The sequence below is a fragment of the Trichechus manatus genome, unplaced genomic scaffold (assembly GCF_000243295.1).
Source record: "Trichechus manatus latirostris isolate Lorelei unplaced genomic scaffold, TriManLat1.0 scaffold00116, whole genome shotgun sequence".
Lineage (NCBI taxonomy): Eukaryota > Metazoa > Chordata > Mammalia > Sirenia > Trichechidae > Trichechus > Trichechus manatus.
The window spans coordinates 2,158,774-2,176,987 of record NW_004444052.1 but is presented as its reverse complement, the minus strand read 5'-3'; the positions used below and the strand labels follow the sequence as shown (position 1 = coordinate 2,176,987).

General features: G+C 47.8%; 1 protein-coding gene across 1 annotated transcript in view; it reads left to right on the top strand.

Moving 5' to 3' along the window:
- Positions 1-10,699, top strand: part of ANKH (ANKH inorganic pyrophosphate transport regulator) — a 161,387-nt gene extending 150,688 nt beyond the window's left edge. Inside the window, exons 9-12 of the mRNA XM_023738422.1 lie at positions 7,215-7,344; positions 8,545-8,668; positions 9,484-9,583; positions 10,146-10,699. Of these exons, the coding sequence (XP_023594190.1) occupies positions 7,215-7,344; positions 8,545-8,668; positions 9,484-9,583; positions 10,146-10,259 (468 nt within the window). The 3' untranslated portion in view covers positions 10,260-10,699. The remainder of the gene's footprint in view (positions 1-7,214; positions 7,345-8,544; positions 8,669-9,483; positions 9,584-10,145) is intronic.
- The last annotated feature ends 7,515 nt before the right edge of the window (positions 10,700-18,214 follow it).

Genomic DNA, 18,214 nt, shown 5'->3' with positions numbered 1-18,214 from the left:
CCCTACCTCAGAGCTGTAAGCCCCCTTCCGAAAGCTGCCCCTACCTCAGAAGCCAGACTCCTCAGGAGCCATCACCAGCACATGCTAAGGTTGACTTTACCTATGAAGATATATCCAAGGTCCTTTTTATTTAAAAAATGTTTTTCTGATTAAAAAAAAGAATGCACGTTCTTTGTAGAAAATATGGACAAGTACAAAGAAGAAAATAAAATCAGTCCTCATCTCGCCACCCACAGATGACTCCAGTGTTAACATTTGATTAAAGCCCCAGGAAATCGTTTACAGTAATAATAGCTAACACGGATGGGTCACAGCCCGTATGCCAGCACTGTTCCGAGCATTTTGGCATATCTCACTGTTCCTCCGAGTGGGGTCCCCAGACTGTCACTGGTGGTCTGGCCAGTCAGTTATGCAGTCTGAGATGAGATAAGGAGCTGGCCCCAAAAGGCAAATCAACTTATTCCCTCAAGCCTACAGTGGTTTGATCCAGCTGGTATTGTGTGCGAAGCAAGACTTTCTCAATGAAGGAAGCAGGGTGTTGATTACATTAGGGAGCCAGCTTCTTATCTCAGCACCGACCGTCCAGTTAGCAGGTGGCTCCTTTGGGCAGTGCATGAGGTAGATACATCTCCATTTCGAAGCTGAGGAAGTTGGGGTTTGAGATGCTTAACAAACTTGGCCAGAGTCAAATGACAAGGAGACAGCCGAAAAGAATTCCAACCAGGCAGTCTGGCTCCAGAGCCAAGCTCATAACCACCTCTTTGTACTCGGTATTGTTGAGGGTTAACCACTGGTTTAGCCAGTGGGGACTTAAACCTAAATAAACATATACTTTCTAAGGAAAAGTTCCAGTTTAAGATGATGCCCAGGACTATTTTGATTCAGAACAGCTGCATGTATTTCACTTTTCCTAGCTGCAGGGGATAAGGATCTCTCATTGACTGCTAATTCTGATTAGTCAGGCTACTGGAGAAAGCTTTGTGAGTTCCTCAAAAGCATAGTTAATAGCTTATAGAAATTATCTCAAAACTGGGGCCCTTGTAGCTAGGAACCCTAAGGATATGCAGAAATGGTCATCCCCTTGGGGTTGGATCCCCTGAGTTCAGGTGCTGACGAATATAGCTGGTTTCTTCCAGTCCCAATCCCAGATTCTTGGAAAGAGACTTGGATTGTCCCAGTGAAGGTCAGGGACTCTCCCTGACCCAACTCTGTCTTTGGGTTGGAATCATGAGACATGAACAAGGCCCCAGGGCCCACCCCAGTGGGTGAGGAAGCAGGTCTTGGGAAAGTCGCCCCTTTCTGAGGTTCTAGTCACAGCTGACTCAGACTGTGGTGCCTTTGACCGAGGATAAAAAGCAAAACTAAACCCACTGTCATCGAGTCGATTCCAACTCACAGCGACCCTATAGGACAGAATGGAACTGCCCCGTAGGGTTCCGAAGGCGCAACTGGTGGATTCGAACTGCTGACCTTTGTTTGGTTAGCAGCCAAGCCCTTAACCTGTGTGCCACCAGGGCTCCGACCCAGGTTGTCGTTGTTGTTGTTGCCGTCGAGTCAGTTCTGACTCATGGCGACCCTGTGTACAACAAAACGCTGCCCGGCCCTGCACCATGCCCACAGTTGTCAGGCTAGAGCCCACTGTTGCGCCACTGTGTCAGTCCATCTCATCAAGCGTCTTCCTCTTTTTCACTGACCCTCTACTTTACCAAGCATAATGTCCTTCTCCGGGGACTGATCCCTCCTGACAACATGTCCAAAGTATGTAAGATGTAGTCTCGCCATCCTTGCTTCTAAGGAGCGTTCTGGTTGCAGTTCTTCCAAGGTTCATTTCTTTTGGCAGTTCATGGTATATTCAGTATTCTTCACCAACACCACAATTCAAAGGCATCAGTTCTTCTTCAGTCTTCCTTACTCATTGTCCAGGTTTCGCATGCGTATGATGCGATTGAAAATACCATGGCTTGGGTCAGGCACACCTTAGTTTTCAAGGTGACATCTTTGCTTTTCAACACTTTAAAGAGGTCTTTTGTGGCAGATTTTCCCGATGCAATTTGTCTTTTGATTTCTTGACTGCTGCTTCCATGGGTGTTGATTGTGGATCGAAGTAAAATGAAATCCTTGACAACTTCAGTCTTTCCTCCATTTATCATGATAATTGCTTATTGGTGCAGTTGTGAAGATTTTTGTTTTCTTTATGTTGAGGTGTAATCCATACTGAAGGCTGTTGTCTTTGATCTTCATCAGTAAGTGCTTCAAGTCCTCTTCACTTTCAGCAAGGAAGGCTGTGTCATCTGCATAGCGCAGGTTGTTAATGAGTCTTCCTCTAATCCTGATGCCCCGTTCTTCTTCATATAGTCCAGCTATATGAATAGTCTGACCCAGGTTAAGCTTTGGTATTTGTGATGTAAATGTCTCAAGTGGTCTGGGCAGGCTCATAATCATTGTGTCCCCTTCTTCAAAGGCTAACTGGTCATCTCCTAAGAGATGAAAGAGCTTCAATGCAGAGAGGCCAGAGGGAAGAACTACCCGACTTGTTTGCCACAGACACTTACTTGTGCCATCCTTGTCTCTAACCTGCAATTACATCCTTCTTTTTCTTGTTTGTGGTAACTTGTGTTAGTTGTTGTCCTGTCAGCTCTAACCCATGACGATCCCTTGTGTAAGAGAAGGAAATGTTGCCTGGTTCTGTGCCATTTTCATGATCACTGGTACATTTGAGCCCATTGTTGAGGCCACTGTGTCAATCTGTCTCACTGAGAGTTTCTCTCACCTTACTGTCCTCCACTTTACCAAACATGATGTCCTTCTCCAGCAACTGATCTCTGCTGATGATGCATTCAAAATAACTAAGTTGAAGTATCAGACAATATTCTGTGATCCACAGGGTTTGTATTGGCTAATTTTTGGAAGTAGATTGGCAGGCCTTTCTTCCTTGTCTTAGTCTATAAGCTCTGCTTAAACCTGTCCACCGTGAGCGACCCTGCTAGTATGTGAAATACCAGTGGCATAGCTCCCAGTATCGCAACAACATATAAGCCACCACAGTACAACAAGCTGAGAGACGGGATGGTGTTGTAACTCAGAAGCCACTTTATAATGATTTTGCAAATCAGAGATATTGCAACATTCGTTTGAGGCGTTATCCTGCATTCAGAAGGTCGCGGCCTGCAAAATAAAGAAAGCACGTTAATGATTCTCCTGGAAGTTTGTTTTTACCAGAACATGATCTAGGTGTCCCTCACTCTAACCACTGAGGAAGTAGGTCTGGAGGCCCAGATCCTGTCCAGACTTGGGGGCGTTGCTCACTTATCTCAAATTCCTTACAGCTTCACTGCTATGGAAAATATCTGGGGGCTGTGGAGTTAAGAGTTACTTCACCTCAAGCGGTTTGAACTTTGTCCCTGGCCTCTGTGAAATAAATCTTAGAGCAGTAGGCTACCTGGCCGCACCTGAGGGCTTGTGTTAATGCTCCTAATGTGGGTCTGTGAGCCCACTTGGTAACCAATAATGAGTGCATGGACAGGCTGCTAAATCCGGAAACACTAAGGCTCGAGGAAGCTTCCTGAGGGTAAGAATCCTGGAAGAAAGGAGAACTTCCTGGGGAAGGGACCTGCCCTTCGCTTTGGCGACCTTTCCAAACCATGCCTGAGTACCTCTTCATGTTAATCCTGTGTTACTCCTGCATTGTATTCTGTCCTGTTACTTCTGAATCTATCCTTTGCCCTGATAAACCACATAACCGTAATTACAGCCTGTGAGATCTGTGTGATGTAGCAGCAAATTACTGAACTCAGCAGAGAAATAGAGAAGGGAGCAGCTGGTGTCAGAGACGATGGAGAAGTTGGACAGTGGAGATATATATTGACCTCCGCCTCCCAGGAGCCAGCTTTGTGCTGATCCTTACTCATGAAATTGAGGGCCTGATGGAAAGGAAGGCTGGAAGGAGAGATTATCCATGTACTCATCAGGAGGGGATATAGACAGGGAAGTGAATTGTGTCCTGATGCCGTGCGTGGCGTTGTTCTGAAGTTGTGTATGAGGCGGCTGCCATTCCTGGTCTGTAGGGGTGAGTGATGTCTCCCTGTTACAGGCCAGCAGGTTTGCAGTGACAGAGATGGCAGGGCCCACTTGGCCAAGGATAATAAAATCCCTGAGCTCTGAGTTGCTAGATGTAAGGAAGTATGTTTCCCTTATGTCAAAGACAGGGTGTGAGTACTGGCATCAAGCAACAGAATTAAATGATAGTACATTTGTCATTTTTGAAAACCAATGGGATGTACTTGCCAGACATTGAAAAATACATAATAGAAAAAAATTTAAAAAGCTGTATTGCATTTATAAAGTGATGCATGTTTATAATAGATTCTCTAAGGTATTTTTAAAATACTTCAACATGACACAGTAAATAGGACCAGCCTTATTCCATGAAACTTTCAAATTACTCAAAGCCTAAAGGATGCTGTATTCTAAAATTTCAGTGTTCTGTTTTTGCATGACTAAAATTCATTTTATAATACATTGCTTATATTTTAAAGAAGAATTACTTGCATCTTAAGAAAGGGAGAAAAACATTTGATGGAACTGGTATGTTTTTAGCATTATCCTCCAAAGTTCTAGCTTTACACTTTTCAGTTCAGGTTTTTTTAAACCAGTTAACACAGGCACGTAGGTGAAACAGTCAATTCTATAAGGATTGTTAACAAAAATAACCGTTCTCCCAAACTACCCTCTCTCCTTCCCCACTCCTAGAGGCACCCCCTTTCAACTCTTTTGATGGGCTGCAATAGCTGAGCCTTGATTCCCTTTCTTTCCTAAAAAAAAAAAAAATTAGTTTTTCCTCAACTTAGGAACAGTCTTAATCCTCTTCCATGTGTTCAAACACATTAGGCATTCAGTTGTTTCACCTTCTGGAAGAAGAGTCTCTCAGAGCCTTAGACCTGCCCCCAGTGCAGCAGGCTGACAGGGGGCCTGTCACAGCCATGCTGGGCTCTCCATATTGGCCATCCCAGGGATTCCGCTTGCCTTTTTCTGAGGTTCAATCCCCTGTGTCTTGGATCCTGTGTTTTTCTCGTCCTTCCTTTATGACTCCTTTGTTTTGGCAGAGCACACCCCCACTAGCTCCTTAAAAAAGTGTGCATGGGTGGTAAATTTTTTGAGGCCTTGACTATCTGACAGTGTCTCTCTGCTAAACTCACAGTTGACGGATTGCTTGGTTTAAAGTTCTAGGATCAAAATCGTTTTCCCTCAGAAGTTACCACCTCATGTCTTCTAGCTTTTAGTGCTATTGAGACATCTGAAGCTGGCCACTCTTAAGATCGTCTCTCTGTCCCCAGTTGTGTTCAGTGATGTGCCCAGTGGGTCTCCTTCCATCTACTGTGCTGCTTCCAATGGGGGGCTCCTTCAGTCTTGATGCTTGTATCTTTCAGCTCTGAGAGTTTCACTGTTCTCTCTTCCCGAGACTCCAGTTATTTGAATGTTGGACCTCCTAGTCTGGTCCTTTTTTTTTTTTTAAATCTATTCTCATGTCTTAGTCCTTCTGCTCTTTGTTCTAGATTTCCTCAGCTTTATCTTACCATCATCATTTAGTGATGTCTTCATTTCTGCTTTCATCTTTTTAATTCCGAGAAGTTCTGTGTTCTTTCAATGTCCTTTTTTTAATCACATTCTCATTGTGTTCTTGTTTCAAGGATGCAATATCTTCTCCCATCTCTCGGAGAATATCAATAGGGAAGTTTTCTTTCTGTCTCTGCATTGTTTCTGTTTCATCTAAGTTTGTGTGTGTGTGTGTTTTGATTTATTTTAACCTCTTCATATCAGAGGTCTTCCTCCAAGTTTGATGGTCCCTGGTTGTCTACTTGTTTTTAAGAGTGGGGCACTAGACTGGTTGGGAACTGTGAACACGAGGGTAAGGTGTATCACCTGTGGTCCTCACTGATGACTGGTCTGGAGGGGCTGTTTCATTGGGAACCTCTCATTTTTAGGAACTTTAGATCTTCTTTCTTGGGTTGGTTAGATTTCTCAGAGATTACTCAACTCACTTTCCTTTGAAAGGAGCTAAGTAGGGGAAGAAGGCCAGGATTTTCAATATGTCATCCTTCCCTTAATCCCCCTGTTTTCTGTATGGTAACTCTGCCTTCAACTGTGCTTGATAACCTGTTTTACCTTCTCCAGAAACTAAACTCTGGTTTCCTGCCAGGTTCATGGAGGCACAGTTGGCAGTTGTACAAGAGGTACTGTGGCCCTAATTGCTTACTAAATAGATGTCCAGCCAGCCTGGCTTTTGCCCCACCTTCACCCCTGCTTCCAGAAGGTCCTGCACCATGCCTCCTGTGAGGATGTGGTGGGGGGTGGGGGGAATGATCTCCACTGACCTTCCCCTGTCGGTTTAGGATCCCATTTTTCTGGAGTCTCTTAAATCAGTTACCATTTGCGCATCTGCTTTCCCAGGTTCCAGATTGTGTTGCTGTTGTCTCTTCTCTTATTCTCTTAACTAGACCTTGAAAAGTTTAAACCAGATGACCAGTTGCCATCGAGTCAACTCCAGCTCATGGCAACCCCATGTGTGTCAGAGTAGAACTGTGCGCCATAGGGTTTTCAATGACTGGTTTTCTGGAAGTAGATCACCAGGCCTTTCTTCTGAGGTGACCTTGGGTGGGCTTGAACCTCCAGCCTTTCAGTTATCTGCCAAGCGCATTAACCATTGGCACCACTTAGGGACTCCAGAAAAGTTTACAAGTCTATAATTAATCTAAATATTGTATTTTCCATTATGTGTGCTTATTCATTGTGGTTATACATACATCCAAATGCTTCTAGGTCACTTTTAATTATTTTATCATAGCTGTAAAAATCATGTTAACAGACACAGCCACCCTGAACTGACTGAGCCTTTTCACACCCTAGTTAAGCTTTTCCTGAGAGCACCCTGGCCTCCCCCCGGCACAGCTCCCCACTAAGGTACCCACCTACCATTGGATGTGCCACATTTGCCCCACTGCAGGGCCCCTTCAGGGCAGATGTGGCAAATGGACCTGCACTGGGGCCTCTGTTGGCAGGTGAGGGTGAACAGGCAAGGGGCAGCCTGGGACTAGTATGCAGCCGCCAGACTGGGCGCCATCTTTCAGAAGTCCTTGGGGTTCATGTAACACTGGACTCCCATCTCACTCCCTTATGCCCTTGCCTTACAGCCTTACTGAGTGTCTTTCTCCCCCCAGCTCTGCTTTGTGATGTTCTGGACCCCCAATGTTTCCGAGAAAATTTTGATAGACATCATTGGTGTGGACTTTGCCTTCGCAGAACTCTGTGTTGTTCCCTTGCGGATCTTCTCCTTCTTCCCAGTCCCAGGTAAAGAAAAAGAAAAGGGGATGGAGAGAAATTCCTATTTACCCTCATGCCTGATTACATCTTCTTTCTTTGGAAACATGTGCGATCGCATCACAAGCGAAAATGGAAAATTTCACAAAGGATTAGGAAGGTGCAAAGTAGGTTGAAAGTTCAAGAAACGACTCAAACGGGAATAATTTGTTTTTTTAAAGTACAGAGGTTACAAACACAGTCAAAAGAATGTGATCCAAAGGGCGATCCCAAGGAGCTTTTTGAGGAATCTTTTAGAGCAACCAGACTTCTGTGCCCTGATTGTGGTGGTGGTTACACAAACCGATGTGTGCACTAAAATTCATAGACCTGTACACCACAAGCAGAGTGAGCTTACTGCTAAAACGTGGAGATGCACACAGGAGAGGGGCTGCTGAGAAAGAAGAGGCCAGGGGCAGAGTTGAGGCTGGACAGCGTATGGTCAGAAAGGGAGATGCTGATAGCCACACCATAAGCCAGTTGGAAGATTCCCAAATGGATATAGAGGTGCTACAAGAACGAGGTAGTTATCTATCAAATGAGAAAGGCAGCATGCAGAATGGTTGATAAGTATGCTACCATTTCCATAACAAATGTGTAACGTGTGTGTGTGTATCTGTATATAGTATGTATGTATAAATGCTTGTATATCTATACCCCATTTCTGGAGGTAACTCAGGAAACAGAACAGCGGATGCCTCTATATATAGGATTTAAAAGATGCGAAGGGGAATATAGCAAAAAGGTTCTTCCTCCCACTTTTGCACCTTTTGAATTCTATACTAAGTGCATGTCATTACCTATTCAGAAGTTAATTGCCCAGAAAGCCCCCCTAAAATCATTAAGCTGGGAAGCCAGCTTCAGACTGGGGCCGGGAGACTGGTCTCAGGTCCAGCTCTCCTGGTCACCAGTGCGGAACCACCGCCAAGTCACTTCCTCTCTCTAAGCCTGCTTCCTCTTCTAGAAGTGAAGGCTCAGAGTCTGAGGCTGGGCCAGGGCTGGGGGTGCGGGATGGGGCAGAACCAGTGCAGAAGCAGCCGGGCCTGTAGAGACACTGGGAAATGGGTGGTGACATGTAGCAAGGAGCCGGCCTGCCCTGCCATCCAGACCCTACGGGCCAGCCCTGAGGAGGCGGGAAGCCGAGTAGCGAACCAGGCAGCGTTGCTGACAGGCCTCTGCTCTTCCCCACAGTCACTGTGAGGGCCCACCTGACCGGGTGGCTGATGACACTGAAGAAGACCTTCGTCCTGGCCCCCAGCTCCGTGCTGCGCATCATCGTCCTCATCACCAGCCTCGTGGTCCTGCCCTACCTAGGGTACGTCATCGGGTGGGGGCTGGTCCTGTGCCTGCAGGACCCTGTCGGAGGTAAACTGCATTTTGGATGAAACCCCCAAGTGTTTCTAGAATTGGAAATGCAGAGTGGGTGTCCTGCTTGTCTCCCAGGCACCAGATGCTTCCGGGTTCAGGTGTATACGCACCAACTATGAGCCAGGCACTGTTGTGGGCTCCGCGAACACACTGGGGGCAAGGCACAAGGAGGGAGGACATGGCCCTGCCCTCGGGGAGCCCCCAGTCTTGAGAACAAATGGAACTCCACTTGGTCAGCCATCACAGTGAGGGTGGGAGAGCAAAGGGGGGCTTCGTGTGGGTTCTCTGGAGGAGCAAAACCAGTAAGGTGTGTGTGTATGTGTAAATACAGAGGTTTACTTCAAGGAAATGGCTCACAGTTGTGGGGGCTGGCAAGTCCCAAATCTGTGGGTCAGACAACAGATTGGCCCACACAATTGCAGGGGCTGATGCACCCTAAATCTGCATGTCAGGCGGTAGGCTGGAGACTTTGGGAGGTCAGGCGATGAGGAGTGCAGGGTGGAGCTGAGAGGTGGAGGGGAGGGGTCCACCAGTGCTCCTCCCGGGAGGGGCGCCGCTTGGCTCTGAGTTCAGGGTTCCCGCACCACGTGGCACAGCGATGGGTGTTAGGCGCAGCCCCCACCCAAGCCAGAGGAGCGAGACTGTGGGTCGTTCTTCCGTGTTGTCCACGTTGCGCGTCTGAGCCGTGGTTGGGGTTGGGCGCTCTCTTTGTGCTGCGACGTGGCCTTAACAGACCAACCGCACTCACCTTCTCGTCCCCAGGGTCCACGGAGCCACTCTGGGCGTCGGCTCTCTCCTCGCGGGGTTCGTGGGCGAGTCCACCATGGTCGCCATAGCCGCCTGCTACGTCTACCGGAAACAGGTGAGGTCAAGGCGTGGAGAAGGGTTCCCCGAGAGCATGGGCACATGGCTGTGAGCTCACCCACCAGAAAGTAGGGCAGGAGGAGGGCTGGAGAGAAGGATGGCCGGCCCAGAGCAGCCCCCAGGGGACGGTGACAGAGCAGGGAGAGTATTCTGAAACCAAGGCCTTAGGGAGGAGGAGGGGAAATAGGCCGGCGGTGGCCGTGAGGAGTGGGCCGAGAGGAGACCGCAGCGCCGGTGGAAAGGGCCGCAGGGCCGCGTGTCCTCCGCAGAGCCAGGTTCCCTTGGAGGCTTTGCCAGCACTGATGGTGGGTTCCTGAGGGCACGGTGGAGGGTGGGGGGTCTGTATCCCCCAGAGTGCCCCTTGGAGTGCAGGCAGGCCAGATGGTGGCCCTGATCCTCAAGGCTGCTCTGAGATGCAGCCAGGACCTGGCTGCTAGACGAGGGCACCCCAAGTCTGCAGTGAGGGGCCCCGAAAACCCAGGCAGCCGCCCCCTGCCCTTGGTCCTGCTGTGCTGTGTCCTTGTCCCCAGCTCCCTGATGACGGGTTTTCTTTGGTGTAGAAAAAGAAGATGGAGAACGAGTCCGCCGCCGAGGGGGAGGACTCCGCCATGACCGACATGCCGCGGGCGGAGGAGGTGGCGGACCTTGTGGAGATGCGAGAAGAGAGCCAGTAGGGCTGTTCGCTGCAGGGACAGCGGGGGCCACGCTTCAGCACCGTTTCTTCTCCCATCGTTTTGTTCCTTTCTTTTTTTTGAAACGAAAGAGGCCTTGATTAAAGGTTTCATGTAAATTCACTAGCATACTGGGTATGCTCACGCAGATGTGGGGCCTAGAGGAAGGTCTTTGCTGTTGCTTTGTAAAAACAAACCAACAAAACAATTGAATTCATTCCCCTGCTTCATGAAAACCCAAAAGACACGGCTGCCTCACAGTAGAAGCCGCCTCCTCCTCCTCCTCCACGGGACAATCTCCACACGGAACCAAAGGACTGTGGCTGTGCCACCGCCTCTCGGCTGCCTCTCGGGCCACCGCTGCCCGGCAGGCCACAGACTCTGTCCCTTCTCCTCCTTCTTAAGAATCAACTGGTTGAAACCCAGCTGTCTTCAGTTTTCTTGGCAGTAACATGGCTGTCCCTGGGTGGCACACATGGTTAAGCACTGGACTACTAGCTGAAAGGTTGGCAGTTCAAACCCACCCAGAGGAGCCTCGGAAGAAAGGCCTGGCGATCTGCTTCCGAAAGGTCACAGCCTCGAAACCCCTATAGAGCAGTTCTATTCTGCACGAACGGGGCTGCCATGAGTCAGAACCGACTTGACGGCAACCAGCGACGACGACATGGCTGTACAGACAGACGGGACCCCAGCAGCCTCTTCTCCCCTTCAGCCACAGAGGTGTAAACTCCACCACACAAACGTGAGGGCCAAGCTTCAGGCTGCAGCCAAGAGCCTGACCACCAAGAACAGGCATTGTGAGCCCGCACCGACGCACGGAGACAGCCTCACGTAGGAAGGCCTGAGACGTCAGGGGAGTGTCCGGCTGACACGATGCAATGACAGCATTTCATTTTCCTAGATTCCAGGTGAGCTGTCAGTTCCCATGCCCCCCCCCACCCCCCATGTATGTATGCAAGCTAACCTTTGAAAGTTGTCACCCACTGCTTCTCCAGGTGGCAGCCTCTTTCCTGTGCCTTTCCCCGAAGGCTGGCTTTTCACTCACCTCCCCTGAAGATGGCATTAGCGCAAATTTAGCGGAGCATTCTAACTTGACATTTTAGTTTAAAGTGAACTGAAGCTTTAAGTCATAATCTAGCATTCGAATGCCAGGCCACCGTGCTGTAACGTTGGAAGTAGATGTATCCCCTGGTTCTGTCATTCTTAGTCCTAACTCTGCGGACAGGCCACTGGCCTATGCCACGGTACCTCCCTCTCATACCACGCAGTAAAACAAGACATTTTATAAGCGGTAGCAGAGTCACTATGTGATCTTCCCTGAAAGTGAAGCATTGGAAATCCATTTAGTGCAGTATATTTTTCTAAGTTTTGGAAAGCGGGTTTTTTTCTTTCAAAATTATGGACACCATTCATGAAATTCTTGATTTAGTCGAAATTCCTAGACTGAAAGAACCTAAACAAACAAAAAAAAAATATTTTAAAGATATAAATATATACTGTATATGTTATGTAATTTATTTTAGGCTATAATACGTTTCCTATTTTCGCATTTTCAATAAAATGTCTCTAATACGATACGGTGGTTGCCTGCGTACTCAGCCCGCCTCCGGTTGAAGCGTGTTGTATCGATGAACATTGTACCTGATTTGCAGCCGTTCCACAAACCTGTCATTTGTACATAAATGTAAGAGGAAATTACAAGAGAACTATTTTTCGTAATAGGTAACCGGGGTATCGCCATGAGTTGGAATTGACTCGACAGCAACTGGTTTGGTTTGGGTTTCAAGATATATATTAGTTGGCTGGTGTCAAAGATAGTGGGGATGGGAATACAAGCTAAATATAAGGCAAGAGAAAAAACAAAGGCGAGCATTTTGTGTTCTGTGTTTTCGGTGCTGTGCATTGTATTATTCCTCGCGGACAAAGAACGTAAGGCCATAATGTCGGCTATGGACACAACAGGGTTGCCTCGCACCTGAGTACTCCGTAACCCATGGGTAGGACCGCCCCGGTTCACGTCCTGAGCTGCTGCTAGCAGGTTTTCCTCCATATGTATGAGTGCATAGTTCGGGGTGGAATCAGTGGGGGCTGGAAAAAGCATTTAATTATGTTAACTTTTTAAAAGTCCACGAGTAGAAAATTAAACAGCAGTATTTTCTAAGACGTGTGACTATTTCATGCTTGTGGGGTGGGCTCTTAAAGAGCAAACTGAAAAACAAATTCTCCCCTAAATCGAGGAAAGATCTACTGGAGACTCTTCATTCCACAACTAGAACCTGTACTTGTGGGCCGTTTCATGTTGTTAGGGTTTCTGTGGACTCAGGAAGTAGCATCAGACGCCAGCCATGGCTGCAGAGTTGATTTTGCAGGACTCATATCATGAACCTTCCCCCAGAAGCGCAGATCACGCAGTTCCTGCACTAGGACTGCTGAAATCACGAGCTAGCCAACCTGGCATCCCCTTCTGCACCTATTCCAACCAGAATTCCCTCATCCAGGAAGACAGGAAAGCAGGTCTCCCCAAGGACGGGGATGTGGCCCTTTCCCTTTTTAGAGTAGTTAGGGACATCCTTTGACTCGGCCAACCAAAGAAACATCCCCAGCACGTTATTTTTCATTGCAAGTCGTTTAGCTATAGACGTATCTGGAAGGGCACGCCGCCTGTGAGGTGCTCATGCCCGGGACCGTGAAGACAGGGTGATGTTCTCCACATCGAGTGACTGTAGACAAATGGAACTGAAAAATGCAAGGGCAGAAAGGCCCTTTTCAGTGCAGTGCTGAGAAACGAGGTTGGGCAGCTCAGCCTTTGTGCGGGACCTCGGTGCAAGCCCACACCAGAGCGCTCCTCTTACGGCATCTCTTCTTGGTGTTCCAGAAGGGCACGTGGTGGGTCATCTAAATGTCCAGTTGCCATTTGTTCTGCCCCTGCCTCGAGGGGTCTCAGTGGCACTGGGCTGAATCGGTGAGACCAGCAAGAACCTGACCAGGTTGCCCAGGAAGTCCACAATGAGGCTGGCCCTGCAGCCACGTGTCCCAGGGAATGTGGTGCCATTTGCACGTGGGCAGGAACCCTTGCTCGTTCGTGGGTTCTTCACTGTGGGCATGGGGACCACTTGTTTGCATCGATGGGCAAAACCCAGCTACTGCCCCTCGCTCCTTGTGTTGGATTTGTTTTGTGCCAGAGTTCCTCTCCCCCTGGTTTGCTTTTCTACCATTAACAAGTGGTTTGTCTTCGTAAATGTCCCTGGCTGGCCGATACCCACAGAAACTGTAGCACTTGATGTTAGTGGCTTAGGATAGGTCAGAACAGTGCAGAATAAAGCTTCGTGACCATGGTGAGAGCCACCTGATACCCAGCCCCCCAAGTCCTCGCGATGACCTTGAAGGAGCAGAGGACAGATGAGGTCCAGAGGAGAGGAAGCTCAGTGAGGCCAGGGCCTCCACTTCCAGTCAGGGGGAGCTCTGTGGTCCCCCCACCCCGAGCCTTTTCCAGATCTCTCTCCCAGAGAATCATTAACCAAGAAACCAGTTGTCGTGAAGTCAATTCCAACTCATGGCGACCCCGCGTGTGCCGAGCAGAACTGTGCTTCACAGGGTTTTCAAGGCTGTGGCCTTTCGGAAGCAGATCACCAGGCCTGTCTTCCGAGGCACCTCAGGGGGGGCTCAAACCACCAACCTTTCAGGTCTTAGTCCAGCCCTTAATCAACTGCACCACCCAGGGACTCCTGGGACAATGGTTACATTTCCCAAGTATCAGAAAAGTTATTAAATGTCTCTGTAGAGCAAGAAGTGAGAAAAGTAAACATTGTTTCCCCTTTTGTGGTCTTTCCTTCTGCAGGGAGAGGAAGAGTAACTTTTTCTGTAGCCTTGGTTTCTAGAAACACATTGACTTAAAGACTCACTAGCACTCTGGCTGGAGTTTTCTCCCTTCACACCCAAGTGGGAGGGATACAGTGAAAATGTGTGTTGCAAAACGGGAAGTATTTATATGTTGTAGTTATATCGCCTTGAGAAATCCGTTCTTGTATTTAACAGTCTTTCTGCTTAAGTAAGTTCCCAGCAGGCCGGTGCCCAGGACAGCATGTGCTGGTCTGTACCCATTAGCCGTGGTTTCTGGTCTCTCCTTTAGCCAGCCGGCAGATCTCTAAACCTCATCAATCAAACCAGGCCACAGGGCAAGGAAGGGTGTTTATGTCCTGATCCTTTGCTTTTAACCAACACTGCGGTACAGGACGTGACGAGGGCTCTGTGCACACGTTAGCCGCTTCCTAACCCCACTGCTCCTGCCGCGCTCTGCAGACAAACCCCTCTCACCCACGGCCCTCACACTGCGCTTGTGTAAAAAGCATTTGAACCGGGGGGGAAGTGTGTTTTTAAGCAACATGTTTGGTAAACTTTCGCGGTCCTCTGCTGTGTGGTTCTTCTGAATCTCTATTTCTGTCCTTCGAAGCAGCGAAAACATCACATGACCTGTCAGCTGCTCCAACCACACATAACACAGGATGTCAAGAAAAGTTTAACAAAGGGCCTGCTGCCTTTCTGTTCAAAAATGACTATACAATTGGTCAAAATGAGAAAAATGTTACTATGTGATCAAAATGATCCTAACTCCACTCACAAGTCAGAAAAGGTGTCAGAAGTTACGTGGCTTCCTGTCTGATCTGATCACAAAAGGGAAAACAGTGAAGGGTAGATGGTGAGACCCTGATTTAGGGTAGACTTCATTTTCTTCTCTAAGAGAGGAGGTTACAACTCTTAGCTCTGACAGCTCCCCAGGTACAGCATGGCGTTCTGGAGGTGCGGTGGTTAATCACTCGGCTGCTAACAGAAAGGTCTGTAGTTTGAACCCACCAACCGTTCCTCGGGAGAAAGGTATGGCAGTCTGCTTCTGTAGAGATTACAGCTTTGGAACCCTATGGGGCAGTCCTACTCTGTCCTGTAGGGGCGCTGTGAGTTGGAATTGACTTGATGGCAATGAGTTTTAAGCATAGCACCAAAAGTGGGCCTCCCAAATCATGAAAAAATAAAGTTACCAAGGCCAAGTGGTTCTAGGAGAATGATAGCCTTCAAAACCTTCCAAAATATTTACTGTTAGTGGTAATTTTCTCCTCGGCTTCATTTGCAATCAACCAGGGTCTCTAAAGACTGCTAAGATATATGCATTTTTATAGACGGCTGTCAGCTACACACAGATTCAGCAAACGTGTTTCCTCTGGTAGCCTGTTTTAAGTTAGGTCTTGCAACTTCAAGTGCCCTTTACGAACAAGACTTACGTCAGCTTCTACAATATGTGTATTTACACAAGCGCACAAGGACTAGGGAACTGTCTCCCGCCCGAAATAGAAGTGGTTTCTTTAAGAAGATTAAAGCAGCAGGGAAAGCAGGGAGATGGGGTTCTACTGTTCACTGTACAACTTTGTGGGAATTCAGTGGGACGGAGGTTGGTCTTTACTAGAAGACGTAGAAGCAAATGTTTCCTAACTTGAATCGGAACAAGAAATGGTGCCTTTGGAGTTTGGAGACGTGTCAACCAGGTGGACCTCTGGTTCCCTGGAGGTGGGGCTGTGAGTATGCAGGACCCAGTTTGAATGAGCTGCTACTGAAGGCAAAGTTCAGACCTCCCTCATGTGACAAAGGAGGACAGGGTACACATCACACGCCAGTCACCCACCATCGCATAACATCAGTACGTCACCAGGAAGCAGCCCATTCATTACCCAGCAGTGCTGGGTGCATACCCAAGGCGTATGGCGGTCAATACATTGCTCCTTGGATTCAGTGGTATATTTTGGTTTGCTCAGTGATGTACTGATAAGGCAAGTATCTCAAGCTGCTGTGACAAAGGAGCTAGTCATGGAGCTTCAGAAACCTGGACAGAGCCGCATGCACCAGGAGTTCTGCTCCACACAGGGAGCCTCCGCTCGCTCATTAAAGAGCGCGTCCAAGCTGGAGGCCTTGGGTCATGGCGTGACCTTCCACAAGTTGCTCACCCCTCTCCAGCCACACCGTGTTCATCTGTCCAACAAGAGCTGGAGGCCAGTATTCTCAGTCTCCCTCCTGTTCTTCCGTTCTATGTCTGACCCAGGATTTAGATCGTGGCACGGGATCCCACAGTGGAAAAATAAAATTACCTCATTCTCCATTTCAGGGCTGAACCTTAGCAGAGATCCAGATTTTCTTTTTGTTTTTTAAACAAAATTACGTCTACTAGGAGCCATTACGTGCACTGTGGCTGTCAGTTGCTAGGCTTTTCCATTTCACATCAAAACTGTGGGTTTAATTTAAACTGTTGAAACCAATCACTCTGAAATATTTGTGCAGCCTTTGATTAAAAATGACTGCGGAAGTCAGTATAAAATGGATGTTGCATTTAAACAAGTGTTGTTTGTGTATTTAATAGATGTAAGTTTTTGCATTGCTCAGACCATTTATATATGCTTTTCTTTATTGTTTTGAATTTGTGCTCACATATTGTCAAATAGCTTTCACACTCTAATTTCGCTTTAAGTAAAGCTTAAACAGTTGACATACAATTGAGATGGCTTTTAGTTTCTTGATTTTCTTACTCTAACCATTAGTCTATTTACTGACCCTCGAGCTACTTGATTGTCCTAATACTTCTGCCTACGTAAGTTTTTCCAGACTTAAGTGTGATATTAAAACCTCCCCATTTGCCTTGGTAACTAAAACCCTAACCACTGGGACGTTTCTCTAAACTCCGTATCTTCCTTAAATAGAATCTATTTCTTCAGGTTTTAGTTTTCCGCATTGGAATGAATTTTTACCTCCCATACCTTTAGTAATATTGGAACTCCTTGGAACCAACTCCTTCCCAAATGGGAACCCCAAAATGAGACAAGCGGTAGGAATGCCAGCGAGGAGCAGATCCTGGAAAGGCCTCCTGCCCACGTGTCCCACATCTCAGGTTCTCGTTCTCATCCATCTTTATGTGAGAAGCATTACTCTCTTTTAAGAAGTAATGTCTTAACCACAAAACATGATGGCTCTAATTTGTTTAACATCCTTGTGAGAGGTTATATAAAGCATTTTATTATATACCAGTTGCTGTCAACTTGACTCTGACTCATGGTGACCCCATGTGTGTCAGAGTAGAACTGAGCTCCATAAGGTTTTCGATAGCTGATTTTTTGGAAGTAGACCACGAGGCCTTCCTTCCAAGGCATATCTAGGTGGACTCAAACCCCCAACCTTTTGGTTTGCAGCTGAGTGTGTTCACCATCTACACCACTCAGGGAGTACATACCTGTAATTAATAAGGCTATAAACATTCTACTACTGATTTGCTTGAGATTGCACATTTTCTTTTTTACTTGCTTGTCTTGTAGTTAAAAATCCCATCTCAGGGCGCCCTCTACCGAGCCTCCTTGTTACTGCCTCTCATGTTGACCATGGTTTTGAAGTCGGAGAAGTTGCCTTTGCCCCCACCCTGGTACCAACTGGAGATAAAGCCAGCCTTCTCGCCCCTGGCTCTCAGGTCGGGACACAGTCGCTCTGTGCTGGCTGGGGACCCTGTGGAGCTGGGCAAGCATTGTTACTGTCCCTGTGGGCTGCGCTAGCACTGCGAGGGGCAGATCTGCACCAGAGGTTCCTCGTGGGCTTTGGGCCCAGTGCCGCTAGTCATACTGGCCTTCATTCGTGAGGGCTAAGGGTCTCCAAGCAAGAAGTGAGAGCAAACCAGGAGCTGGTTCAGGTTTTTGGAAACCCTGACTGATCTCTTTGCCCGTCTATGCATCCCCCCATCACCCACACCCACACTATGGTAGCGAACTCCCACAATGCCTCCCCCTGTGGTGGTGCTTCAGATACATTCACAGATAAGAGCTAATGGACTTTTACCAAAAGGTCAGCAGTTCAAATCCACCAGCCGCTCCTTGGAAACCCTATGGGGCAGTTCTACTCTGTCCTGTAGGGTTGCTATGAGTCGGAATCAGCTTGAC